This window comes from Panthera uncia, chromosome E1 (genome assembly GCF_023721935.1).
Source record: "Panthera uncia isolate 11264 chromosome E1, Puncia_PCG_1.0, whole genome shotgun sequence".
Lineage (NCBI taxonomy): Eukaryota > Metazoa > Chordata > Mammalia > Carnivora > Felidae > Panthera > Panthera uncia.
Genome location: NC_064814.1, coordinates 5,891,486 through 5,918,653, shown reverse-complemented (window position 1 = coordinate 5,918,653; position 27,168 = coordinate 5,891,486). Strand labels below are relative to the sequence as shown.

Genomic DNA, 27,168 nt, shown 5'->3' with positions numbered 1-27,168 from the left:
GGTACAATCGCCCTAGGCAATAGTGAGTCCTCCAATGTTCCCCCTCCTTCCCATTCAAGTCACACAAACTGGGTTTATACCCAGGCCAAAGTGTCAACGAAATACTGATTGTTCTGCCATCATCATAAAATCATTCAACTCCACTTCGTAAACCCTAAGCTTTCTAAGTAGAAAATTTAACACCCTTAGCAAACATGTTACATAGAATTTCATAAAATCTGTTCTGATAGTATCTGAATGATTGGCAGAGCTGTCCCTCCCTCACAACACTTGAATTTTGATTAGGCACTTATCTTCAAAAAATAAAAACTTAAAGCCAAGGTACAAGTGTGACACAAATCAGGGACATCTCTTTTCCAGGATCCCCACCATTAGAGAAGGGTACAGACAGGTTCCCTGCCTCCAAAGAGGTTCCAATAGAAACCATAACTCAGGCTAGTATTTGCAGAGCTAACCTGTTTTCATCAAATCAGACGGATCCTCTATTAAAGCTGTTGATTCTCCATTTTGCAAATGCTTTCTTGGCACCTTAAGGGAGAAAAGCTTTACACCCCCTGAATCTATTCTTCCCAAAGAAATGTCCCAATAGTTCAAATGAAGCCAGTGGTTATGCTCATCGTCTCAATGGTCTTACTTTTTAAGATAGGAAACTGGATCCAAGATGACAAGCCTAAAGAACACAGTTGAGTAGTAGTGCAGCTAGACCTAAAAGCCAAGTCTTAATGCCCAATTTGGACATTTAATATAAATATAGCATGTTGATCTGGAACCTTCTGCCTGAACGCAAAGAGCTTTCCTCTCTTCTGTCTGCTCAGATCCTCCTCCCCTTCCTTTGGAGTGCTCTTCTGTAGCCACCCACCATTGAGAAGCACCTTGATGGAGGAGAGGACTTAAAAACTTACATGTTACTGCCCAGCACAGAGAGTGGGTAGAAGAGTCTAAAATATATTACCTAATAAATATTTTATCATTTATCCGTATCCCTGTATTAGCACAGGTATCAGTTAACTATCTTTTTGGCATTTTGAACTCCTGCTATGACTGTAAACCTGTTCTCTTTTGAGAGAAGCCCACTTACTTCTCTGGGCCTTCCAATAGTCTTTTAACTTTAGTGACTCATCGGTTCTTGGGCAACAGGATTTATAGTAAAGAAAAAAGCAACTGAACAGGTAGAACAGTGAAACGATCTCAAAAAGATGACACAGGACACGATGTTCCAAATTTGCACATTGTTTACTTTGAGCAACAGTCCAGGATTGTGAAGTACAACACACATGTTAAGGATGAGACTTCAGTTCATGGTCAAGCACCAGCATCATGCACACGGCTTCAAGTTATCTAAGAAGAGCACTGCCCCCTTGGGGTCTGTTCATGACGAAGACCCACTTCTGTGTGGCCACCGCCCTCGCTTGCTTTACCACTCGGAAATTTGTCAGTTTGAGTGCACATCGAAGCCTTCCTCTGCAAGACAGCAGCAGGCTCAGCTCATCAGCTAGTTGAGTTAGTATCTGGCTTATTTCTTAAGGTTCAAAAATTAAAAAGGCAGTTTTTGTTTTTGTTTTTGTTTTTGCTTTGCAGGCAGCAAGGCATGAGGCACAGACCTCTACTGTTCCATATGGCACAGGAAGATGCTTTTAGCAAAGGGCACGGACAAGGTAGGGCTACAATGAGTAGGTTTGGCATAAAGACAACCCTGTGTTTGGGGGCCTGAAGGAACATGCCTGTGGACTGTTTACTGGTCTGCCCAATCAAGGCTTGGTAAACCCAAGTAAAGCTGACAAGAAAAGGGTTTTAAAAACCTCAGTACAAAAGATCCTCTAACACATTTGGAACCAGATTATTCTTAAAAACACCATACTAAGTGTCACAAAACTTTCCCTCCAATCTACTACTAGAAAACACTCATGCCATGGCCTACAGACCCGGAGGAATCAGGACAGATAAAGAGAAACCTGTTCTTAAAAAAAAAAAAAAAAAAAAAAAGACAGCAGTACATAAAGTGCTTCTTTTTTAATGAAACAAATCCAAAAGATGTACAGTCAGGCTCAAGTTGTGCAGTTCACAAGCATGGAGAAAACAAACAAATAAAACGACAGAGTTCAAGAGAGTCGGAGCTAACCCAGGACGAGGCTGGACTTGCCGCCAGGGGGATTTCTTCGGGACGGCGCTGGGGCCGGGGCCACCGGGCTGGGCACGGGGGCAGCGGGCACGGGCTTCTCCTCGCTCTGCCCCAGGCTGGCCTGCAAATCTGTGTCCACGTTTTCTAGAAAAACAGAAGGAGGTTCAGGCTTACTAAGCAACTATTTCTAGGAAAGATGGAGAGTTTTAAGATTTTTTTTTTTTTTTGGAGGATGGTTTAAATCATACCTAGAGATATATAAGACAAGAATCATTCACCCATGTTCCCGCAACCCAAAACTAACCACTTAGTGTTTTGCCTTATTTGTCCCCAGGCCTTTTTCTGTGTGTGCTCATTTCTAAATTGTACAAATATATGAAGATGTAGTATTTTAAATTAGAAGTCCACCTCCGTGTGGGTCTCTTCTTCTGACTCGGAATTGTGTCCATTCTAGCCCCTCTGTTATACTTACTTATAAGTGTACTTTATTCCCAACAGATAATATATACTTCTGGGTTTTGTTGTTGTTGTACTGATACCAACTTCCTTTTTTTATACTCAGAAATTTACCCATATGTATACACATGGTCATAATTTACCCTGTGTAACTCCTTTATAGTATTTTATCACATGATTCAATATATTTGATATAATACAGTACTGCATTAGCTGTACTAGTCATGAAAACTGGAACCGACCCAACCATTCCAAACAAAGTTGGAATGTATATAGACTGGCAAAGGTGCCCACGGGGAAACAAGGGCGACCATCTTCAATCTGAACAGACGCTATGCATCGCCCTCCCTAGAGGGGGCTGTGCCACGTTCCACCCCCAACCCGTGTCAGACTATGCTGTCCGTACACCTTTGCACATCCGTCATTTGATAACCACCTCACTTTAAAATTTGCCAAACTGATGGGTGAAATATTATTTCGTTCCTGTTTCATGTTACATTTCCATGATTACTAGGTGAGCCTGATTTCTTTTTCTAACCACAAAGATAACCCATAGTACCAACATCATTTATTAGAGTCTACCTTTCCCCTACTGATTAGTAGTATCTCCATTAATTAGATCACTCCCATATATATTAACTAGGTACTTTCCATGATAAAGGCTTCAGAATTAGTGTACTATTACCCAGCATCCTAGAGACTGCTTGATGATTCACTAATCTGTGAAATTCCCAACAAATATATATTCTTAATGAGGCATTTTCCAAAATATGGAAGTCTTTGTTCAAAGTCCAAAGGGACAGTAAAATGCCAGGTCTCAATTCAGTTGCATAATCTCACACCTGCTTTAGAATAAAATCTCTTAGGGCATCTGGGTGGCTCAGTCGGTCGAGCATCTGATTTTGGCGTAGGTCGTGATCTCACCGTTCCCAAGTTCAAGCCCCGCATTGCGCTCTGTGCTGACAGCTCAGAGCCTGGAGCCTGTTTCAGATTCTGTGTCTCCCTCTCTCTCTGCCCCTCCCCCAACTTGTGCTCTGTAGCTCTCAAAAATAAATAAACATTTAAAAAAATTTTTAGAATAAAATTTCTTGGGGTGCCTGGGTGGCTCAGTTGGTTAAGTGCCCAACTCTTGATCTCTGCTCAGGTCATGATCTCACAGTTCATGAGATCGAGCCCCGAGATGGGCTCTGTCTGCCCTGACAGCGTGAAGCCTGCTTGGGATTCTCTCTCTCTGTCCCTCCCCTGCTTGGATGTATGCATGTACTCTCTCTCTCAAAATAAATGCTAAAAAAAAAAAAAAATAGAATAAAATCTTTTCTCCTCAATCTCTCTCTCTCTCACACACACACACACAAAGGCAACTTTAGTGTAAGAAACCAAACACTAATTCATAAAACTTGGGAGAAAACTACCTTAAGGTTTAAAGACATTTATTCCCTCCTCCCCTAGATTAAGGTGTTCCAAAGCCCTGGAAGCAGCGAAACAAATACTGGTTATGATCTATACCATGTAAGAAATTCATATGGCCCTCATATTTGACACCGATGAAAAGTTCTAATTTTGAAAAAATGTACTTTAAGTTCCCCAAAGACTAACCATTAAAAGCTCATGTTCCTAAAAGCACCTGTACCAAGTTTTAGCGAACTGATACCGAGAAGTCCAAGGGGGAAGAAGTCTTCAATGAGAAACTCAACAAAATCTCAGAAATATGCTACTGCTGCTTTTGACATTTCCTTTTAAGAATTTTTATAACATTCTATAGAAGTAACAACACATATGATGTTCTATAGTATTGAACTACAAGTAAAAATCAGTATGGAGCTTTCCAGAATGACAGCCCTCATGATAATTAACTTAAAGCTTGGTGAGAAAGGGTCACGCCTTAATTTCCTGTTGCTACATTCTTGTTTGCACGGGAAGCAGGATTAAATGCATCAACACTGAGAACCCAAGTCTTCTGATAAGTGTCCCGTGAATAACCTAGGAAAATATGTCCCATTTACCACAAATACAAACAAAACCCCAAAACCCACGATTTGAAACAATCCAGGATGGACAAATACGGGGCACGAGTTCCACTTGAGCCAGCCAGCCTATCAGTTCAAGCAATTTCATTGCTGCTACTAGGACTTGGCCTCACCGCTACACAGGCTCTCACAGGTATCCACTGTCTGCCTGGATCAAGCAGTCAGGAGTACTTCTAAAGGACAAAACATTACCTTGCAGCTCTACCGTGATCATTTATTTCCTACTGATTTTTGGATAAATCAAGCTCACACCTACCATTCTTATATTTGTCTTTCATTATTTTTTTTAAAGTTTTTTTTGTTGTTATTGTTTTGTTTTGATTTTGAGAGCACGTGCATGATCAGGAGAGGGGAAGAGAGAGTGGGGGAGAGGGAGAGAATCCCAACCAGGCTCCACACTCGCAGTGCAGAGCCTGACGCGGGGCTTGATTTGACAAACCATGAGATCATGACTGGAGCCAACATCAAGAGTCTGATGCTTAACAGACTGAGCCATCCAGGTATCCCCCGTCTTTCATTATTAAAGGAACTGTTTTGTCTTCACCAAAAAAGAAAAAAAGCACATATGGAGGATACACAACAGTAGGCCTTAATTTAAATGCTCCTTTGTCAGGGCACCTGGGTGGCTCAGTCGGTTAAGCATCCAACTTTGGCTCAGGTCATGATCTCGCGGTTTTTGAGTTCAAGCCCCACATTGGGCTCTGTGCTGACAGCTCAGAGCCTGGAGCCTGCTTCAGATTCTGTATCCCCTTCTCTCTCTGCCCCTCCCCCACTCATGCTCTGTCTCTTTCAAAAATAAACATTAAAAAAATTTTTTTAATTAAAAAAAAAATAAATGCTCAAATTTGTCAGGGCACCTGGGTGGCTCAGTTGGTTAAGCTTTGGACTTCAGCTCAGATCATGAGTTCATGGTTTGTGAGTTCATGCCCTGCGTTGGGCTCTGCACTGACAGCTCAGAGCCTGCCTGGGATTCTTTCTCCCTCTCTCTCTGCCCCACACCCCCCCACACCAATAAATAAACATTTTTAATAAATAAATGCTCCTTTGTCTAGTCAGAAATGCTCCAGCCAAAAAGAACAGAGGCTAGTCTGTTACTACGTCCCCTTAGTCTGTAATGAAGTAATAAGTACAGGAACTGAGAGGCTTTAGAAACTTATACAGGATTGACTGAGAAAGCTTTTGCTTGTTGAATCTAATGACTGAAAAACGGGACTTTAAACAAACACTTCACCATAATACACATCTAATATACTCCTGACTTGTCTTTCTTCTTTGGCAAATCAACAAGGCACTGAGCAGATACCTACGTCAGGATAAATGATAAAGTGGTTCATTACGAGGGTGAAAGAATCAGAACAGCAAGAGATGCAGCAGACTAACTTGCCTAAAGGCAGGAAAGACTTGTACCTAAATTCTGCGGACCTACTCCCTCTGCTGCAGATTTCCCACTGCTCCCTTTAGCCATCCCTAGGTTTAATTCTCTAAGAGAGAACGGCAATCTTCCTTATATCCAAACCAAATCTATCTTAAACCAAGCAGAATAGCTTGGCTTCGAAGTAAATTTGGCAACAGAATCGGGGTTGACCTCTACTCCCCCAGATGGATCTTGAATCATTGTGCCCCTTGTCATTTCATGACAATTTCATGAGTGTGCTACTCACCTGAAGAATCTGAAAAAAAACCGAGCTGGGAGAGAATTACTAGTAGCACGTCAAGTGACACATTTTTTTTTTTTATAACTCCATCAAGGCCCTCTCATCCTTCTCCAGGCTTCCCAAATTCGTAACTATATCCATTGCCCAAAAGTAGTGACTAAGGATTAGCTAATTCTTGCTAAGTAAGGTCTCCTAGTGGAAGTATTTCAGAATATGAAAAGCACCAGAACTGAAAAGACTTCAAGATTTTTTTTTTTTTTTTTTTTTAACCTCCGGAAGAGTCTTTTCAGACAGAACACACTGGACATGAACAATAACTAATACATCTTCAATCCAGTGAGAAAGTGATTTGTTCACGGAGGAAGAACCCAGGTAACGCTCACAAAGGCCCAATAGACTCCCTTCCCACCGTGTCCATCAAGAAACGCTGTCTGTGGGGCACCTGGGTGGCTCAGTCGGTTAAGCATCAGACTTCGGCTCAGGTCATGATCTTGCAGTCTATGAGTTCGAGCCCCGTCCGTGTCGGGCTCTGTGCTGACAGCTCAGAGCCTGGAGCCTGCTTTGGATTCTGTGTCTCCCTCTCTCTCTGCCCCTCCCCCGTTCAGGCTCTGTCTCTGTCTCAAAAATAAATAAACGTCAAAAAAAATTTTTTTTTTTAAAGAAAGAAACGCTGTGTAAGAGGGCAGAAGAGGAGTCTGGTTCCTCAACACTTGTTTCACGGGAAGACTGCCTCACAAAATGTAATGGTCTTCCTTCCGGACCAGAGGGCCTTCTGACTGCTGCATTTCACCGAGTCAACTTTCACCTGATTCCTGCTGCCCGACACACTTACGCCTTTCGTTACATGCAATAGTCATTCTCTGGCACTTGTTAAGGAAGTGCCAATAAATACTTCAAAGACTTAACATCATTAAAGAAATGATTATAGCTCATTTCCACATATAATTGGTAACATGGATGAAAATTTATATCTGCCTCCTAAATCATCAGCCACAAGATCACAGAGTTGCCGACGTCTTGCTGAATAAGCACCTCAGTGTAAAATCAAACAAAGTTTGTAAATTAAATGCTGTGTGCCAAGCTTGAAATGCCAGAGCCTTTTACTAAAAAGCTCTCATTAACAGGAACACCCACCAGCCCCACTACTGCACACATATCTGTGAAGGACTCTCCATTTTTCCTTTCTTGTGCATTCCCGGCCTTGCTCTCACTGCGGCGGACGCACACGTGGCCATGTTTGCTAACTTCCCAGTTTTGTGTTTCTTTGCTCTCCACCCAGGGTATGCTGTGCTGGCCCTTGGGGCAAAGCCAGGTTTCACTCCCCAAGACACTATTTCAAGAAAAATTCCGCTCTATTCTAAAACCATTTACAGAACCAGAAATGTGTACTTCAGAAGGACTCACCATGAATGTCGCCTTCTCTCTGGAAAAGAAAAGAAAATTTTACTTCAGATTTTAATTTTGTAACAAATAAAGCAGTCACAGTTCTGAGAGGCTACTATTTGAAACCAAACGTGGAAGTTCATTTTGATGCAGTCAAGTTCAGGGTCAGGCCACAACACAATTATATTACAACCTTTATACTTACTTTGGGACAATGCTATACAAAACTGCTGCATGACAAATTGCCCCGGTGCCAGCAATACCCGACACACCAAAAAAACCTTAACATTTACACCGATGGCCTAATATCAATTAGCATTTCAGAGGATCTTTTATCAGAATGTGAAACTGGTAAGTTTATTTTTCCATGCTCCCTTTCCTTTTTCCTTATCTAGCTGTTGAGGGGCCTCTATAAATTCCAAAGTCCGTTAAGAGGGTTCCACACTGGGACGGCTGACACCACTGTGTGCTCAGAGGGCCCTACTTAGGAGGCCACCCTACCAGGTTTCCAGACACCTGCCTGGGGACATTGGGATCATGTTCCTCTGCAGACAACTGATGATAACACCCAGGTTGCAGTCTCCTCGAGTTCAGCTCAGAACAACTGGGCAACGTTCGTCAGGTCTTTGACCTCACACACGCTACTATATACCACTTAGGTAGGAAGTGTGATCCAGAAGTTCCCAAAATCGATAGTGAAAAGAGAGAGACTGATCCAACTGGTAGAAGAGGGATGTGAACCAACCCAGATCATGTCACTTCAGTTTTCTGACTTTTCTCTTTATGGATCTTCCAGCACCAGTATGGCCTCAGGCCCTTCCCTAGTCACCTCTATGTAAGGCTCTAGTGACAGAACTGAAGCTCTTATTACAATAGGAAGGAAGTCAGTTTCCAAACCGGATTAACCTCAAAGCCTTTCTTTCCCCCCCAACCCTGTGTTGTCACACTGACCTTCAGATCTAAGAAGTCTCCAGAGTTTGCTTCAGAAGAGTTCCTTCTCTGGGGTCCAGATGACTCAGAATCCTCTCTGCCACCACTAGACTTGGCACCTGAATTAAAACATACTTTCTTAAGGACTATGACAGAAAGACTGAAAGCAAAACACTTCTTTTGTGAATGATGTTCGTGTTAGTCTTGTATCAAAAAATGAGCAAACAGGTTAAGTGAGAGCTTAAAAATTCTACAGAGGAACCAAATAGCCCAATTTGACCTCAATCGCTATTCTGACCCCTCTCCCAGGCTTTCCTCCAGTGACAAGACTTAACTGTTGTTGATCTCATTATGGTTGGGCTAGATTTTGCTCCTCAGCACAAAACCAACTGTAGTTATTCGTGCTGGGTCTGTACCTTTGATCAGTGGTCACACATATAAGCAGTACCTGCTGACTTGGCCCATGAAGGGGGATTTTCCTCAGGTGTCCCAAAGATGCTAGAGGCCATTTTGTTCCTCCTCACGGGTTGTTCTGTTGGTTCATCAAAGCCTAATGAAAAATTGGATCCACCACCTGGAGGCCGCAAAACCCTTGGGAGTAATGGCAAAAAACATCCATTTCAGATCATGCCAAAACATTTCTCAGCATAAATGTTTTCAAACACCTTTCAAATTCATTTCCCTCACCCATTCATTCCTCCTACCCACCCACCCACCCCACCCCCTCCAAGAGAGAGCTGCTAATGGGAAAAGGGAACTGATTCTGTTGTGGTATAAAGTCAACACTGGATCACATCAGTCAGAATGCCTAGTAGCAGACAGACAAGAAGTAAGTGTTGACAAGGATGTGGAGAGAAAGGAACCCTTGTGCACTGCTGGTGGGAATGTAAACTGGTGCAGCCACTGTGGAAAACAGTATGGAGTTTCCTGAAAAAATTAATAATCGAAATCCCATATGATCCAGTAATGCTACTTTTGGATATTTACCCAAAGAAAACAAAAACACTAATTTGAAAAGATATATACACCCCTACATTTACTGCGGCCTTATTTACAATAGCCAAGATATGGAAGCAACCTACCTGTCAACCGATAGATGAATGGATAAAGAAAATGGATATTACTCAGCTCAGCCATAAAAAAGAATGAAACCCTGCCATTTCAGACAACATGGTCGGATGTACAGGGTATGATGCTAAATGAAATAAGACAGAAACAATCAAATACTACATGATTTCACTTATATGTGGAACCTAAAAAACCAAATGAACAAACAAAAAAAACAGAAATGGGGCGCCTGGGTGGCTTAGTCGGTTAAGTGTTGACTTCAGCTCAGGTCATGATCTCACGGTTTGTGAGTGTGAGCCCTGAATCGGGCTCTGCGCTGACAGCACAGAGCCTGCTTTGGCTTCTCCGTCTCCCTCTCTCTCTGCCCCTCCCCCACGTGCACGCACTCCCTCTCATTCTCTCTCTCTCTCTCTCAAAAATAAACAAAACATTTAAAAAAACAAAACCAGAAACAATCACAAACACAGAGAACAAACTGGTGGATGCCAGAAGGGAGACAGGTAGGAAGGTGGGTGAACCAGGTAAAGGGGATTAAGAAATACAGATTTCCAGTTATAAAATAAATACATCATGGGGCTGAAAAGTACAGCATGGGGAATACAGTCAAGAATATAATAAATTTGTATGAGGACTGCATTTATCGTGGTTAGCATTTCATAAATGTATAGAATTGTCGAATCACTATGTTGTACACCTGAGACTAATATATTATTCTCAATTAAAAAACTGAAAGTTTTTAAAAATTCAACACTGGATGTTAAGATACAAAATGCTGTTTTATAATATTTGTAGTAAGGACTTCCGACATGAAGACAGCTGAAAAAGCCTGAAAGTTATCACAAATAACAGCCTGGCTGACGTCCCCTTTTAGATAATGGCAAAAGACCTAACAGACCTTGCCTAATAGGATCAGCTGGATGTATTTGCAAAAAAGTTTAGAAGCATATCTTGTTATTTATTCAGAAAGCATTTCCATTTTTATTTTCAACAAAATTAAAAATGGAAGATTATACATATAAAAGTTAAGTTGACCAATTTAGAAGCCCATGGAGAGTGATACTAGTCTCTTCCTATCTAGGCATCGCCAGCGAGCCCCATTTATACACTTGCACCACAGTATTCTCACTAGTAAACATGAACAATTAGCCACAAGGAGGAAGTCCGTATGAGAAACTGGTGTTACGATTCACAGAATGTTCGATAACCAGGCACCTTTGGACTCTATAGCTTTCGGTTCAGCAAGGAAACCCAGCACTTGTCCATTTCCAAAGCTTCCTGCTTGGCTTGACCAATGTGTCCCATCCCTGGAAGAACTCAATTTAACTTGTCCTGTCACTGCTCAAAACATAGAAAATGGAGATGGCTTTATGGAAGGAAAATTTTTCTAACTAAGGATTCAATTCTATTACTGGAGACAGGAGTAGTCTGGTTTTCTATTTCTTCTTAAGTCAGTTTGAAAAATATTTTTCTAGGAGGATGTCCATTTTATTCAAGTTTCCAAATAAAGAACAGTTGTCATTTGCAAACACAGCTCCTTATATTAGAAAAGAAAAGGAAACATATAGGAAGGGGGGGGGGGAAGAAAAGAGGGAAACAAACCACAAGAGACTCTTAGTGATAGAGAACTATGGGTTGACGGAGGTGGGTGGGACGATGGGCTACATGGATGCTGGGTACTAAGGGGGACACTTGTGATGAGCACTGGGTGTTGTATGTAAGTGCTGAATCAATGACTTCTGAAACCAATACCACACTGCATGTCAACTAAAATTTAAACTTTTTAAAACAGTGAAAAAGATAAAAATAAATTTTAAAAATAAGAAAAGGAAAAATTAAACACAGCATAAATGCCTTCCTAAGTGCCCCTTCTAAAGGCATCCCAAGTTTTGTTTTTTTAACTATTGTTCCACTCTAAATATTTTCTCCTTCCCATTATTTTCTTCTTTGACCCATACATCATTTAGAAGTACATGTATCAGTTTCCAAACACAGGGGTCTTTCTGGTTTATTAATTTCTAGTTTTTAACTACAACACAGACAACAGTCTGTATGATACGAATCCTTTGAAATGTGATGAGATGTGATTTATGGCCTAATATGTACTCAATTCTATAAATCTATATATTCTTAAAAAGAATGTGTATTTGTTAATGTTCTATATGTCTACTAGGATCAAGCTTGCTAATGAGTTGTTCAAATCTGATTTTTAAGTATGTTAAAAAAAATTTTTTTTAACGTATTTTTGAGAGAAAGACAGCACGAGTGGGGAGGAGCAGAGAGAGGGAGACACAGAATCACAAACAGGCTCCAGGCTCTGAGCTGTGAGCAGAGCCCGACGCGGGGCTCGAACTCACAGACCTTAAGATCAAGACCTGAGCTGAAGTCAGACACTTAACTGACTGAGCCACCCAGGCTCCCCTAAGTATGTTTTATCACTTAATGAGTGAATCCATTAACAATTCCTACCACAATGAAGAGTTTGCCAGTTTCTCCTCAGAATTCTGTCAAGATAAGAGTTCTCTCTCAGAATGACTGCCACTGGAGTAAATGTTAGATCAGTGGGAAAAACTGCATTGGGCTGACTAATCATTTTGATAAAACAAAACGTATCCCTCACTCATTTTATTTACCAAAGTAAGTTCCAGCTAGGCAAAATTATTTATTCAATTTATGTATTTTTTTTTAAAGTTTATTTATTTATTTTGAGAGAGAAGAGGGTAGGGGAGAGGAGGGGCAGAGAGAAAGGGAGAGAGAGAATCCCAAGTGGGCTCCGTGTGGTCATCACAGAGCCCCCACATGGGGCCTGAACCCACGAACCATGAGATCATGACCTGAGCTGAAATCAAGAGTCGGATGTCTAACTGATTGAGCCACCCAAGCACCCTCTTTTACTTATTTTTTGAGAGCATTTCATATACTAGTGATGTTATCCTTTGTTAATTATGTGTATTTTTGCCAAGTTTAATTCGTCCATCTTTTCAGTTTCTGGCTTTCATCTTGTACTTAGAAATAAAGCCCTTTTCTTCAAAACTAGGACCACATTTGTACAAACTTTTGTTTGTACAAAATTTTTTTTTAATATTTATTTTTGGCAGAGAGAGAGCATGCGAGCGAGCACGCACACTCACCAGTGGGAGAAGGGCAGAAGAGAGGGAGACAGAGGATCCCAAGCAGGATCTGCGCTGACAGCAGAGAGCCTGATTCGGGTTCCCATTCGTGAACCGTGAGATCATGACCTGAGCTGAAGTCAAGACGCTTAACAGACTGAGCCACCCGGGTGTCCCTGTACAAACTTTCTAAAGGACATTTTGATAATATGTGTCAACTGTTTGCTTTTTATATGAACCAGCATTTCTACTTCCAGAAATTGCCCTAATTAGATAACCAGATATATATACAAGGATTTATATCCTTGTATATAAATCCTTTAAAAATGTTCATCTACAAATAAATTTGGGAATACCCTAACTGTCCATTAGCAAAGGCTTAATTATCAAAGCATGTCCACACAACAGAAAGCTGTATACATTAGGGTGAGAGTTACCTTCATTAGTGGATATGAAAAGTTACCCAAAACACAGTGAATGAAAAACACTGGAAGACAAACATAAGCCCAATGACGTGTTACATAAAATGACGTGTACAGAGATAAATTTATCTGGTTGTGTGATCTTAGATAAACTGCTTGACTTTTGTTCTGCTTTTCTCTTCTAATGTTCTTTTGTTTCTGTTTTTGTTTTAAAAGAGACAGCAGTTTTTTAGAGGAAAGGGGCAGAGAAAGAGGAAAAAAGAATCTTATGGACTTAATCCCATAACCCTAAGATCATGACCTGAGGTGAAATTAAGAGTCAGATGCTCAACCAACTGAGCCACCCAGTGGCCCCTGCTTTTATCTTCTACAAAAAGAGGTTAGTAGTAATTGCCTCATAAGACTATTCTAAGAATATCCAATATACTGTGCTTAGAAGGCAGCAGTCGTAGCTATTAGCATCACAACTAGACATAAAGGCCTGAGAAGTACCCACACCACAATGGCATCCAGGGTTTGTGCTCTCAGATAGGATTTCAGGTGGATTTCAATGTCCTTTTTTATACTTCATATTTTTCTGTATTGCCACTAATCTAAAATTCTTTCAAAGACTCCTTCTGGGTTCCGGAATTCCCTGACAATCTTTCTTTCTTTTTTTTAACTTTATTTTTTTAACATTTATTCATTTTTTTAAGCGAGAATGAGAGAGAGAGAGAGCGAGAGAGAGAGAGAGAGAGAGCGCGAGCATACAAGCTGGGGAGGGGCAGAGAGAGAAAGAGGGAGACACAGAATCCGAAGCAGGCTCCAGGCTCTGAGCTGTCAGCACAGTGCCTGATGTGGGGCTCGAACCCACCAACCGTGAGATTGTGACCCGAGCGGAAGTCCAAGCTCCCCTCCCTGACAATCTTTCTTTCGACAGTACTAATTTTCCTACTGGCCACTGCATGTGATCATTTGTGGATATCCGTGTCCCCTTGGATCTTTCAGCAGAAATCGTGGCTCCTCTGCTGACACCCTGGCCTGGACTCCCTAACACTGCCTCTTCTTCCCGTGTGGCCGCTACCCACAAGCCAGCAGAGATGCAAGGTAACGTGACAAACTATCAACATGGCCTCTCAACCGTATCTAGTTCTTACCATCTTCTTCACCAATCCAGTCATTTTCTCACTGTTCCCCAGAACAGTTCTGGTTTATCTCCACTTTGGGGTATTTACTCCCATCTTTACTCCTGCCTAGAGCACTCTCCACCCTTTCCTCAAGCATCCCTCAAAACCGGGCCCATCTCTTAAACCTCAACCTCCTCCATAAAGCAGACTAGTAGAGCTCTCCATAGGCTCGAAGAATACCAGGTAGAACACGGAGGAAAGGATGGCTTCTGGTGTGAAGTGCCCAAGAGTAAATATTTTTGGCCTGTGGATCATGCAGTATTTTGTAACTATTGGGGTCTGTCATGTGGCACAGAGGCAGCCACAGACAACATGCAAACAAACGAGTGCAGCTATTTTCCAATAAAACTTTATTTACAGACACTGCAATCTGACTTTCCTATAATTTCCACAAGTCATGAAATGAATCTTTTTTTTGCAACCATTTATAAATGTAAAAATCAGGTACCCACTGCATTTAGCCCTTGGGTGATTGTTTGCTGGGCTCTGTTCTGTCTAGTTCAACAGCCTCATTTTATTTTTTTTTTTTTTAATTTTTTTTTTTCAATGTTTTTTAATTTATTTTTGGGACAGAGAGAGACAGAGCATGAACGGGGGAGGGGCAGAGAGAGAGGGAGACACAGAATCGGAAACAGGCTCCAGGCTCCGAGCCATCAGCCCAGAGCCCGACGCGGGGCTCGAACTCACGGACCGCGAGATCGTGACCTGGCTGAAGTCGGACGCTTAACCGACTGCGCCACCCAGGCGCCCCTCAACAGCCTCATTTTAAAGAGCGCAAAGTCTGGGGCGCCTGGGTGGCTCAGTCGGTTGAGTGTCTGACTCCGACTCGGGTCATGATCTCATGATTGGTGGGTTTGAGCCCCACATCAGGCTGTGTGCTGACAGCTCAGAGCCTGGAGCCTGTTTCAGATTCTGTGTCTCCCTCTCTTTCTGTCCCTCCCCCACTCTCACTTTGTCTCACTCTGTCTCTCAAAAATAAATAAATGTAAAAAAAAAAAAAAAAAAAAAAATTTAAAGAGCACAAAGTCAAGCCTCGAGAGCCTCTGAAGAAATTGTCCAACATTAGTTAACTGACAGTGACGAGGACCAGAACCCAAATCCTCAGTCTCTGGCCAGCACAGAAGTGCTCAACATGCTAAAATACAGGAGGCACAGAAGGCCATTTTCTCTTTCATTTTCCTACACACCTATGTACTGGTGCTTTGATTAGTTTCCATGTTTTCCAATCTTAGAGTGTCTTCTATTTCTTCTGTAGGTCCTCTAGCGTCTTCCCCTGGATCATAGATTTGTGTGTGTCCACAGTATAATTCAATACAGAAATTGCACTAAATAAAAATGTCATTATTTTCCCCCTCGGGCGGGGAGGTGGTGGGGGAGGGGAGGTTGGGGAGACCCATTGTGTTTTTGGTAACATGTAAAATATTTATAACTCTACTTTCTTTTTCAAGTTTTAGATGTTAAATATCCACTTGGATTAATTTCATTATATGAATTAAGATAAGTGTATTCAGGCATACATTATATAAAGTTGATAATTTTAGGTTTGCTTAATTAAATGGTTTAAATCATAATTAAAGGTGTATTATAAATTCTTAATAGGCTTTCTCTCATGTTAAAGTTTGAAGCAACCAGGTTTTTTATCCCTTGTTTGTACCCAAATCAACAAAGAGTCAATAAAATCAAAATTCACTTGCTCCCTTGAGATTAGAATGATTTTTTTTTTTCTTTATCATCGTAATTAAACCCTCATGAATTAGCCAGATGAAAATCTCCAGAACCCTAATGGTCTGGGAAGTATTTTTTGGCCTTAAAAAAAGAAAAAAAGACACTAGTGCCCAAACACCGGCTTAAAAAGAAAGTCAAAGCTCTGCGCACCCAACTTTTTAAAGGTCTGTGTTCCTCTTGCAAGAGCAGGTAATACCTACTCCCTACTCCGATGACGTCAGTGTTGTAAAGCCCGTTTGTAACAGTGAGACATCCCCAAACAAAGGATTTGGATCATAAGACAGAAATTATTCCAATTTTATTTTTTAAGTTTCTCCTATTCTTTCTGAACCACACAGGGTAACTAAACCAGGATTACCTACTTGAGACTCACCAAAAATGGACCCATGTACCATGGATAACAATTAAAAAAAAACAAAAATCACTTTTTCTTTCTTCTTTCTCTAGATGCCAGAGTTCCCATGTGATCTTTGCAGATCATTCCGTCCCAGACTAAATTTACAATGTGCTTATGGAGCCAGAAGAATGTTACTGCAGAAACAACTGAAGGAAAATTAGGTGAGATTACAGAGGAAGTAAAGGTAGGAAGTAAATAAAAGGACAAAGCTCCAGTCCTAGGATCACGATACTGGAGGGAAATTGATGACAAAAGGTGAATGAAAGCATTTATTCTGCAGAACCCAAAACCATTTGGTCTCACATTTCGAATATCCCTATCAAAAAACTAGCATGAGGATTCCTTTGACCTGGTTACTGAAATTTTTTATGAGGCACTAAACTACACTCAACCCCAAAAGATGAAACCTGATTTTTTTTACATAATGTATAAATTTTCACGTTCCAGTCACTACAGTTTCACCAGCAGAAAGTTGACCGCATGGCACAAAAAGAAAGGTTCGGCGTGTTCCAGTGTCCTCGGCAAAAAAAATGATCTCATTGCAAGAATGACAACAGAAGAGGGAGTGACCAGTATTTTTGTAGGTCTATCCTCCTCAAGGTCCCCAACCTTCCAGGACCCACTAATTTATTTTAAATCTTTCCCACTTTCCTACATTGTATAAGGGAAAGGAATGAGTTGAAAAGGGGTGTCATTTCCAACCTGCCGCCTAAGCCTCGCTGCTGAGGCCAGCTTTTTGTCCCCAAGTTCTCCAACCCCTATGAGGCACTGCTATTTCACGGCTGTCTTCTTAGCCCCACAAAATGGCTCCCTTTGTGCCACTTGCCCAGGACCCCCAGGCTGGCCGCACACGACTGCAGGTCGTGATCAATGAAGAATAGATGCCTAGAAAAAGTGGAACCTAAGCTTCCTACAAGCCCTGAGCAGGATCCCAGAGATGCCTGTATCCCGTCTTAAAAGAGAACAGTGTGCAATTAGCCGAGACAATGTGGACACCTTCCGCCGGTTCCAAACCCTTCCACCAAGTCAGGCAAGGGCTTGGAAAAGGATCCCAGTGCAAACACCCAGTGCCTTCATCCCCTAATGCAGTAGCGACTGTGGCCAGAAAGGCCCCGGCATCCCAGGTGCAGATAGTACGGAAGAGACAATGGATGTCTCCGGCCCCGCCCAAGAACAGGAAACCTCCTCCTGCTAGGGAACCCGGGCCAGGGAAGAACTCGTTTGACAAACGTCAAAAGGGGGAGGGAAAGAGGTGGGATGCAAAGGCCGAGGTCCGAAGGTTTGAGCGCAGAAAACCCACTCGGACAGGCTCTCCCCCCTTTCGCGTTCGGAGGTGGGCGCGGGAGGGGAAGGAGCAGGGGTCTTTCCTTTGTTAGCAGAGGAGAAGCACTTCGCAGAGGGCTGACGGTTGGGTCCCGGACGGGCGTGGGGGTCGCGATAACCAGCCCCGCCCGACCACAAATGCCACCTGCCGGGCGGGCCCCAGTGGATAAGCGCCCGCAAGACTCAATCGCTGCGGCCGAAGGGGGTGGCCGCCGGGGGGGGGGGGGAACCGCCACCTGCCCGGGGCCGGAGGCAAGAGCGCGTGGCCAGAGGTGGGACAATGGGGCCTGACCGGGACGCCCCGGGGGCTGCCCTGGCACGTGGGGGCCAAGACCACCGCCCTGGGGCCGGTCAGCCGCACCGCAAAGGGAAGGAAACGAACCCTGTCCGCTTGGCCTGACTACCGAAAGCCCGCAGCACTGCGAGGACCAGCGGCCCCGGCCCTCCCCGACCGACCCCTCGCTCCGGGGGAGGAATGAATGGGAGAGAAGCGGGAGTCGGGCGGGGCCGGCGCGACGGGCTCGCCCGACGGCACAAAGACGGAGCAGACGCCGAGCCCCGCCGCCCGGCCGGGCACGAGCGCGACAGCCAGGGCACGTCACCGCCAACGACCCGCCGCCCTGCACCCGTGGCCCCGCCGGACGGCGGCCTTCCCTGCCCTCGAGCCCCGCGCCGAGCGGGGGCGTCCCCGCAGCCTCACCGGGAGCTATTCCTGCTGTTGGGGTCGACTCCCTTGAAGGTGGTGGTGGTGGTCATGGTGCCGAGGAGCGAGGTAGGCTGGCGTGGGAGCAGAGTGCTGAGGGTCGGGTCCGAGGGGCGCAGAGCAGCTCCGCACCGCAACGCCAGCAACCGCTGCAGGAGCCTCCGCCACCGCCTGCCTCACGGGCCGCAGCCTTTATAAGGCTCAAAAGAACCCGCCCCCACCGTGCCTGTATTGGCCAATTCAAATAGCTCTTTTCGTTCCTATTGGTTCCCTTAAGTGCCAAGCATCGGGCGGCACCCCGACGGGCTGCGGTGGCCCTGCTCGGCCTAAACCCGCCCCCTTCCTGGTCAGGGTGGGTCTATGGAAGTTCCCCCTCCCCCACCCCCAAATCTTGGTGATGATTGGACAAAGGACAAACCTGCCCAGCGTTGGGCACAAGTTGTGCTCACTGTCACTTAAAAAAGTTACCTGACTGAGGGAAAAGCTCGGTCAGCCCCCACCAAGCCCAGGGCAGATTTGTCTTGACCGTTTCACTTACTTGCCTTACTCATGGTGAGATAGTAAGGGCATGCTCCTTAAGGGATGAAAATTACTGCTACAAACTGACATTCATTGAATACCTACTGTGTGTCCCGTTTGGAAACATGACAGTCTCAAAGCAGCAGCACTATGAGTCAGCAACAGAAAGCAAGCCAAGACGATCCCTTTGAAAACGACTGGAAATTCTTCACATTTTAATGTTACTATTTAGCTGTCAGGGGTGGTGCATGGACTAGACCAAAATTACAGTCGTTCTGATTTGAGGGCCTGTTCTAAGGCTGGTTAATGCTCGGCGGTGGGGAATGGTCACATCCCTTGCTACCAAGACTATCGAGCAGGCCTGGCCTCTGCAGCTGTTTATAACCCTTAAGTCATGACTCTTCCACCTGTCTGGGTAAATCTATCCCTGCAACAAATGCAGACAACACTTGGAGGACTCAAGAATGGCTGTTTACAAGATGGTAATGGGAAAGTCTTGAGCAAACAAGAGTGGAGGCCTTCCCATGTCATGCATGTTTCCTCAAGGCAGACCCTTTTCACTATTTCCATAAAAACTGAACAACATTCCACTCTGTGTGGCCTCCCCCTTCTTGGCAGTTTGGAAGTTTATATTCTTGGTTAACCTCTCTCCTGGGTTTTCGTGAGAAGGTAGAGATAAGTTCACTCCTAAAAGGCATGGATCATGTCTTTATGTGCTGACCACTCATTTGAAATAAAATCTTCCCTTTTTTTTTTTTTTTTGTAAGATTTTATTTTTAAATAAACTCCACACCCAACCTGGGGCTTGAAACACAACCCTGAGATCGAGAGTTGCCCCCCACCCCCCCACTGACCGAGACAGCCAGGCGCCCCTAAAATCTTCCCATTCTTAAAGACTGGGCCTAAATTTCTGAAACTTTTGAAAAAACAGAACACCTTTCAGACCAAGTTGGCCAGTGAGCACACACACCCTTCTAGTAAGTCATATAATTATCAACTAAGAGGTAGAGTATGGTCTCTCAGGCTCTCATAGGAGAAACCAGAGTTTGAATCTGAACTCTTACCTTTTCTGAGCACTAGTTTCCTCATTCGTAAAAATAAGGACAAAATAGTATTTCAACTCCAGACTTGTAAATGAGGTAATGGACAGAAAGTGTTTGGCTCCGCACGTAAGAAGTCATCAAAGTGATAGTAGCTATGCTTATTGTCAGATATACTTGGAAAGTAATTACAAACTTTTTAACAATCTGAAATTGTTTTTTATATATTAAATGAGGGGGTTGGACATATCTTCAGGTGGGTCCCTTTTGGTCTAAAGTTTTGAGTTCATACTTGACTTGCCCTATTTCCTCCATCCCCTGTAATGTAAAAGACAGATTGGTAGGGCAATACACCAGACTGGAAATTGAAAACCATTAAGTTCTGATTCTGCTCCCTTAAAAAGACACTTCTCCCATAAAAGACACTTCTAGGTCATTTATGCTCTTGCTTCCTCATCTATAAATGGGGTTAACAGCACCTATTCTACGTTGTTGTGAAGGGCTTGAAACGAGAGAATTTTAAGAACGTTGACTTGGTAAACTAAAGCTTTCTATGAGAGCTGCCCCATCCTGGCTGAACATCAGAATAACCTATGAGCTTTTAAGGAACAAAAATGAATGCCAGGCCCCCTCTGAGATCTCCTGAATTGGAATTTCGGGGGGGGGGGGGGGGGCGGGAGAGTGTAAGGGGTGTGTGGGGTAGGGGCTACTCACGGGTATCTTTAAGTTAAACAGATAGCTTTCACATGTGGCTTGGGCTGAGCATCTCTGCTTCAAAGGTAAGGGATCCGTCCCAGGGAACCCTTTTAATCTAATGATTTGTAAAGAAGAATAAAGTATATAAGACAGATAACTGATTAAGGCCATCTTAAGCAGGCCTGTTTGGTGCATTGTATTTTAAAGTAAAATCGTCAGGGGTGCCTGGCTGGCTCAGTCAGTATAGCATGTGACTCTTGAGCTCAAGGTCATTAGTTCAAATCCTGCATAGAGCTTACTTAAAAATAAATAAAAGAGATTCCTGCCTTAAATAATAAAGTAAAATTGCCAAAAATTTCCAGAATAACAAGCCCTCCTATTTACTTGTTCATGTCCTACAGCAGTTTTGACTAAAATCACTGTACTCCCCCTTTCTGCTACAAGATGGAGATGTGGGGTAAAACAGGTATGATACATAACTCGGCTATAATGACCTTTGCTCCAGATGACCAACTGAAAATGGGACATTAATGAAATTACATTCTATACAAAAGATCACAGATCAGATCAGGATCAAAAGATGCAAAAGGATGGCTGCTTTTATTTTTTTATAATATTTATTTATTTTTGAGAGACAGAGACAGAGCACAAGTGGGGGAAGGGCAGAGAGAGAGGGAGACACAGAATCGGAAGCAGGCTCCAGGCTCTGAGCTGTCAGCACAGAGCCCCGATGCAGGACTCGAACTCACAGACCACAAGATCATGACCTGAGCCCAAGTCTGATGCTTTTACCAACTGAGCCACTCAGGCATCCCAAGGATGGCTACTTTTAAAATCATAATGGCCCATATCACTGATTTTTTAAATATTTATAGTTGTTCCAAACCCTTAGGTTAACCTAAAAACCTAAAGAAATAGAAGACAAATGAAAGCTTATGACAAGGAATGGTCCAACAAGCTATTTCACGACTATAGCAATGTTTTCCAAACTTTTATGAAACAGAATCCAAATACATAACACAGATGAACAGGGCATCTGTGACTGAAACTGAGCAGAGGGTCCGAAACCCTGGCCCTTTCTGCTTCCCCACCCCTGGCTGGCCTTTCTCTCCACTGTCTTCTTTTGGTACACCCCATGGTTCTATGCAATTTCAAAATCACTGCCCTATATGTATGTTTCACTTTCACCTGCTTTTTAAATAAGGTGGAGGGAATGAGCAGTTATCCACACTCTGCATAACTTCTCATGCCTTTAAGCAGTTAAGTGCCCTTTGATTTCACTTAGTCCCATGCTGCCACTTCCCTGCTACAAAGTACCAGTTACTGGTGGCTGGGTGGCTCAGTCGGTTAAGCATATGACTTCAGCTAAAGTCATGGTCCCAAGGCTCATGAGTTTGAGCCCCGCGTCGATCTCTGTGCTGACAGCTCAGAGCCTGGAGCCTGCTTTGGATTCTGCGACTCCCTCTCTCTCTCTGCCCCTCCCATGCTCATGCTCTGTCTCTCAAAAAATAAGTGTTAAAAATAAATAAATAAAAATAAACATTTAAAAAATTAAAAAATAAAAGATGTCAAAAATGTTTAAAAGCCCTAATAATTTTCCTTTAACATGGACAGAAATCCTAGTGGTTTTTTCATTTGTTTCTAGGTATGTGGAGTTTTATTTGAGAATGCAATGCACAATTTACTCAGAATAATCTGGAAGTCGCTCTTCACCTCTTGAGCCTACTAAGGTAAGTAATACCTCAATTTATTTATTTATTTTTTAACGTTTATTTATTTTTGAGACAGAGACAGAGCATGAACGGGGGAGGGTCAGAGAGAGGGAGACACAGAATCCGAAACAGGCTCCAGGCTCTGAGCTGTCAGCACAGAGCCCGATGCAGGGCTCGAACTCACAGACTGCGAGATCGTGACCTGAGCCGAAGTCGGCCGCCCAACCGACTGAGCCACCCAGGCGCCCCAGTAATACCTCAATTTAAATGAAACACAAAAACATACTAACATTGTGTCTCCTAGCTCTCAAGCATCTGTTTTTGCATTGGATATTACCAACTTTGTTCTGAATCCCCCATAATTTCAACCTGCCCCGATTTATTCCAGCACCCTAGAAGAAATGGGCAAACTACAGGGCCTTATTATTGGTATTTACTCTGCCTAGATTATGCGATCGGGTTTGAACCAATTTCCTAGTTAATGTCTCTCCCTCTGATCCAAAACACACATATTAGGTTGAGCCCCTATGAAATAAATTGCAGACATTTAACTATTTTTGACCTACAAGAACAATAATTATTTATATTCACCCACAGTTTAATACATCTTTTCTTTTTTCTTTAAGTAATCTCTACACCCAGCGTGGGGCTTAAACTCATGAGTCTGAGATCAAGAGTCACATGCTCTACCGACTGAGCCAGCGAGGTGCCCCAATACATTTTCTTAATATTTTCCATTCCTCCTGTTATTAAAAGAAAATGCTGGTCTTATGCTTTTGAACTTCACTAAGTAACTGAATTAATGAATGACTCACTGACAAGTATTTCTAACAAGCTTTTGAACCCCAGGATTGCAGGGTGCCCATGTCACTTATGTGTGACTTAACCACACATATTTACACATACATTCTGTATCCATCACTCCTAAAGCCAAATTTAGTATGCATCTGTCCATTCTTTTCTTAGCTGCACGCATGCATGCACACACACACACACACACACACACACACACAAAGGCAGATCAATGCCACAGAAAGACAAGTGAAAGAATTCATTTTCTCTTGAAATTCATTCACCACAAAGCAAATATGAGAGGTCTCAAATACGGAAAATGGCTGTCATGTTTTACCTTCACTGTCAAAGGTAAACAAAATGGCACATACACTCTACTAGGTCTGACACACCACTCTCACATCCTTTTAAATCACTGAATTGTGGAAGGAGAGCGTGATTCCTATTTTCCCATGATTTCCCCTTTCTATCAGACCAAGCTGAATAAAATGGTGTGGATTAAGTGTGTTCGCTTTTCCCAATCCCATGCTACTATTTCTGTATTTAATAAACAAGCAAAAAACTCCCCTCACCCATCTGTCCTGCTCTCCTAGAGATGAATTTGGCCTCCTTTGCTAAAATTACAAAACATCAAACAATTCAAAACAGCATGCCCTGGAAAATGTGAGAAAATTCTTAGTATTCCAATGCCTTAAAAATAGGAATTGCAAAGAAAGCAAACATTACATGACAATTCTGAGACTTTAAACTGTTTCATAAAGGCCCCAAGGGTATGGGAAATCCTAAAATGATCTCATATGTAGTCACATGTCACTGCTTACCGGGAAATAACACTCCACATTCCAAATAGATTAAATTCCTAACCTGTTTATATGCTCTATTCTAATTATGTTCCACTCTGAAGAACTCTTTATTAGCTAACCACTATACAGACTGAAATCTCACTATAAAACATGTGTACGTCCTACAACACGGAAGACTACCCCTTAAATCATCACCTACAGAATCAGAATGTTGAAGCATGTTGTGGATGGGTCTTTTGGTTCTGAGAGTATCGGAGAATCATTAAAATCCTGAAGACTGTTTTTCTTTAAAGACTCATTAGGGCACAATTTAGCATTAAGCATTTATTAAAACACGTAACAAGACAAAGGTTGTATTCAGTTTTAAAAATGAACAGAAAAGCTTTGGCCTTTTTCATTTACATTAAGTGCAAGCCATCGGTACGGATTATAGTATTCTGCTGAAGCCTCGGCACCCTGACAGAGCCCTTACTGCAACGCAGAAGATACTTTTCTTTAAAGGGTTCAGTACGTGGGAGGGACCATGTTAGGCAGCTAAAATATTTATTATCTCATGTAATCTTCACCATAAGGTGCTTAACTCTTAAGAGTTGTGAGAATGCCTCCCAGAATTGCTTCTCAATTTCATACCGCTTTGAAAATACATTTCTGGGGGTAGGGCCCCGGCATTGGTACATTTTTAAAAGCTCATCAGGGGATTCTGATGCAAAACCACAACCTAGAATCACTGTCATATTTAAAAGCAGCAGGATCTTAACTCAAAAATAATCCTCAGCAGCACAGCTGACCCTCTCCAATATACCATAAACTCTGCAAGGGCCTTGAGAAACTCTCCAACAGGCTTCCCTCACATCCTGGGTTTCCACCTTCTACTGACCTCCTGCTGTCACAATGTCCCACAAAACTACAAACATCAAGCAAAACAAGGAAGCAAACAACTTGACACTTCTTCTGAAAAATTGCGAATACCTTTTGTTTTGGTTTTGTTTTGGGTCAAGCAGCGTGTAGGAATAGTAGGGGTGCTTCGGAGCAGATATTTTCTCATTTCTCTACACAGAACTGTGTTCACTTAGACAGAATTTGCTACTTGCAGGATATAAATATGTGGGATATCAACGAGACAGCAGCCAGAGTTTAGCTAAATTGTCCGAGCAATTAATCAAAATGGAAGTGTAACTCCCATCATTTGAACCTCCGCCCCCCCCCCCCGAAGCCAAAATAAAATGCCAAGATTACTTTCAGTATTTTCAACAATGTACTTATTTTCAAAGTGTTCTTTAAGAAGTGCTTCATAGCCAGGGGGGGGAGGAAGGGGGAAGGGGGTGCCCTGAGTGGCTCAGTAGGTTAAGCATCCAATTCTTGACTTCAGTCAGCTCAGGTCATTGTGAGATAAAGCCCCTTGTCGGGCTCTCCCTCTGCCCCTACCCTGCTAGTGCTCTCTCTCAAAATAAAGGGGTGCCTGGCTGGCTCAGTCAGGAGAGCAGGCAACTCTAGATCTCAGGGTTGTTGAGTTCAAGCCCCATGGTGGGTGTAGAGATGACTTAGAAATAAAAGCTTAAAAAAAAAAAGTGCTCCACATATTTTCCCATAGAATAGTTTTCTTGGTTACAACGTGACCTATGTGAAATAGGGGAATTCAATTATGAACAGTTCATTTAAGAACAGAAATAAGGTGAATCTTTAGTTATACACTGACCCAACTAATTAATAAGCCACAACACACTATATTATCTGTGTGCTTTTCATGCTTTACCCTCTGGCTTTTAAAATTCTATCAAGTATTTCCATGAAGTTTCATATTCCCCCCCAACATGGCAAAAGCACCCATGACATTAGTTAGTAAATTCCTAATTAAATAAGAACCCAGTTCAAATCCTTTCCATAATAAAGTTCTCTGGCGTGAATTTCAATCCAAATTTTTAATATTTAGGGCACCACCAAATTCCACCATTCAACAGTACCTAGTGCAACAAATCAAGAGACATGCACTTACCTGATCTAAGAATTCTTGGGGGCAGGCTTCCCACACAGTTGCACAATATAAATTGTAAAAATTGTTAACACTATACATATAAGAAAATAAAAGTTGTTGGTTCAAGATTAACTCCTATATATACAGAGTCAAAGTCAAAAACCTATGGAACAGGGGCACCAAGTTGGTTGAGCATGTGACTGTTGATCTCAGGGTCATGAGTTCAAGCTCCATATTGGATGTAGAGATTACATAAAATAAATAAAACTTAAAAAAAAATCTATTGAACACCTATCTTTGGGGAAGCTCACTCACCATAAAAATGGATATATATGAAAAAAAGACCATATTACAGCAGTGGTAGGGTGAACTAAGTGAATGACAAGGCAGGAAAGGGAACAATGGGGACTTGACCCAAAAAGGCCACATTGGTGAGGAGGGGTGGGAATTGTTTGAGAACCAATATGGAAGAACACAATGAACAGGTATCAGACCTATTCTCTAGTCCTAGTTTCATCATCATCTCTGGACCTCTGCTTCCTCAGTTCTAAAACAGGGGTTACAATTAGGTAATCTAAATCTTTCCAGCTCTAATATTCTGTTCATTGGTTCTATAGCTGTATCCTTCCTCATATTTGAATTTAAAAACTGTGGTACCCTGCGTATTTAAAGCTTTAAGAGTGGATACATGTAAATACCTTCTGTCCCTCAACATTCTCAAGAACAAAGACTCTGTTTTGGGTTAGGGAATATTTACTCATCAGCATAAGAGTCAGAATGGTTAAGTGACTGGGGGAACCTGGGAGTGGCTCAGTCCTTTAAGCTTCATTTCAGCTCATGGTTTGTGAGATCCAGCCTTACATCATCTGGCTCTACACAGACAGGGCAGAGCCCGCATGGGATTCTCTCTCTCCCTCTCTCAAAATAAACAAACATTAAAAAAAAAAAAAAAAAAAGAAAAGAAAAGAAAAAGGGTAAACTGAGTGATTTATCAGCAGTTAGCAAAATCATGGTTTTTTCCTAGCTGCATGTACTAACCCATTCTGCCAGGTAGTGTCACACAGAACTCGACTTGGGAGTAAATCCACATCATGACCCGATTTTTGCTAGTAAAGTTGCAGATTTGGAACTAAGCTTACTAAACAAAGAGGCT

General features: G+C 42.6%; 2 protein-coding genes across 3 annotated transcripts in view; one reads left to right on the top strand and one right to left on the bottom strand.

The window, feature by feature from the left end:
• The window catches only part of NUP85 (nucleoporin 85), a 196,281-nt gene that overhangs the window by 106,598 nt on the left and 62,515 nt on the right, over nt 1-27,168 (top strand). Inside the window, exons 1-2 of one of the 2 annotated variants that reach the window (XM_049635750.1) lie at nt 18,462-18,550; nt 22,382-22,466. The exons of the other annotated variant lie outside the window; for it this stretch is intronic. The gene's annotated coding sequence lies outside the window, so the exon portion shown is untranslated. Of the gene's footprint in view, nt 1-18,461; nt 18,551-22,381; nt 22,467-27,168 lie in introns of those variants that run through there. 2 annotated transcript variants of the gene reach the window in all.
• JPT1 (Jupiter microtubule associated homolog 1) lies at nt 1,996-18,563 on the bottom strand. The gene is made up of 5 exons (XM_049635783.1): nt 18,479-18,563; nt 9,019-9,161; nt 8,592-8,689; nt 7,662-7,680; nt 1,996-2,263 (listed from the first exon to the last, which is right to left on the bottom strand). Exons 1-5 carry the CDS (start codon nt 18,532-18,534, stop codon nt 2,115-2,117), a joined length of 465 nt encoding a protein of 154 aa, XP_049491740.1. The 5' UTR covers nt 18,535-18,563; the 3' UTR covers nt 1,996-2,114.

What these genes read in the sequence shown, in the direction of transcription:
- JPT1 (XM_049635783.1), bottom strand. Translation starts at nt 18,534, where the DNA reads ATGACCACCACCACCACCTTCAAGGGAGTCGACCCCAACAGCAGGAAT. An exon ending in AACAGCAGGAATAGCTCCCG is followed by an intron (nt 9,162 to 18,478) that starts GTGAGGCTGCGG and finishes ATTACTCCCAAG; the next exon opens with GGTTTTGCGGCCTCCAGGTG. An exon ending in TTCATGGGCCAAGTCAGCAG is followed by an intron (nt 8,690 to 9,018) that starts GTACTGCTTATA and finishes GTTTTAATTCAG; the next exon opens with GTGCCAAGTCTAGTGGTGGC.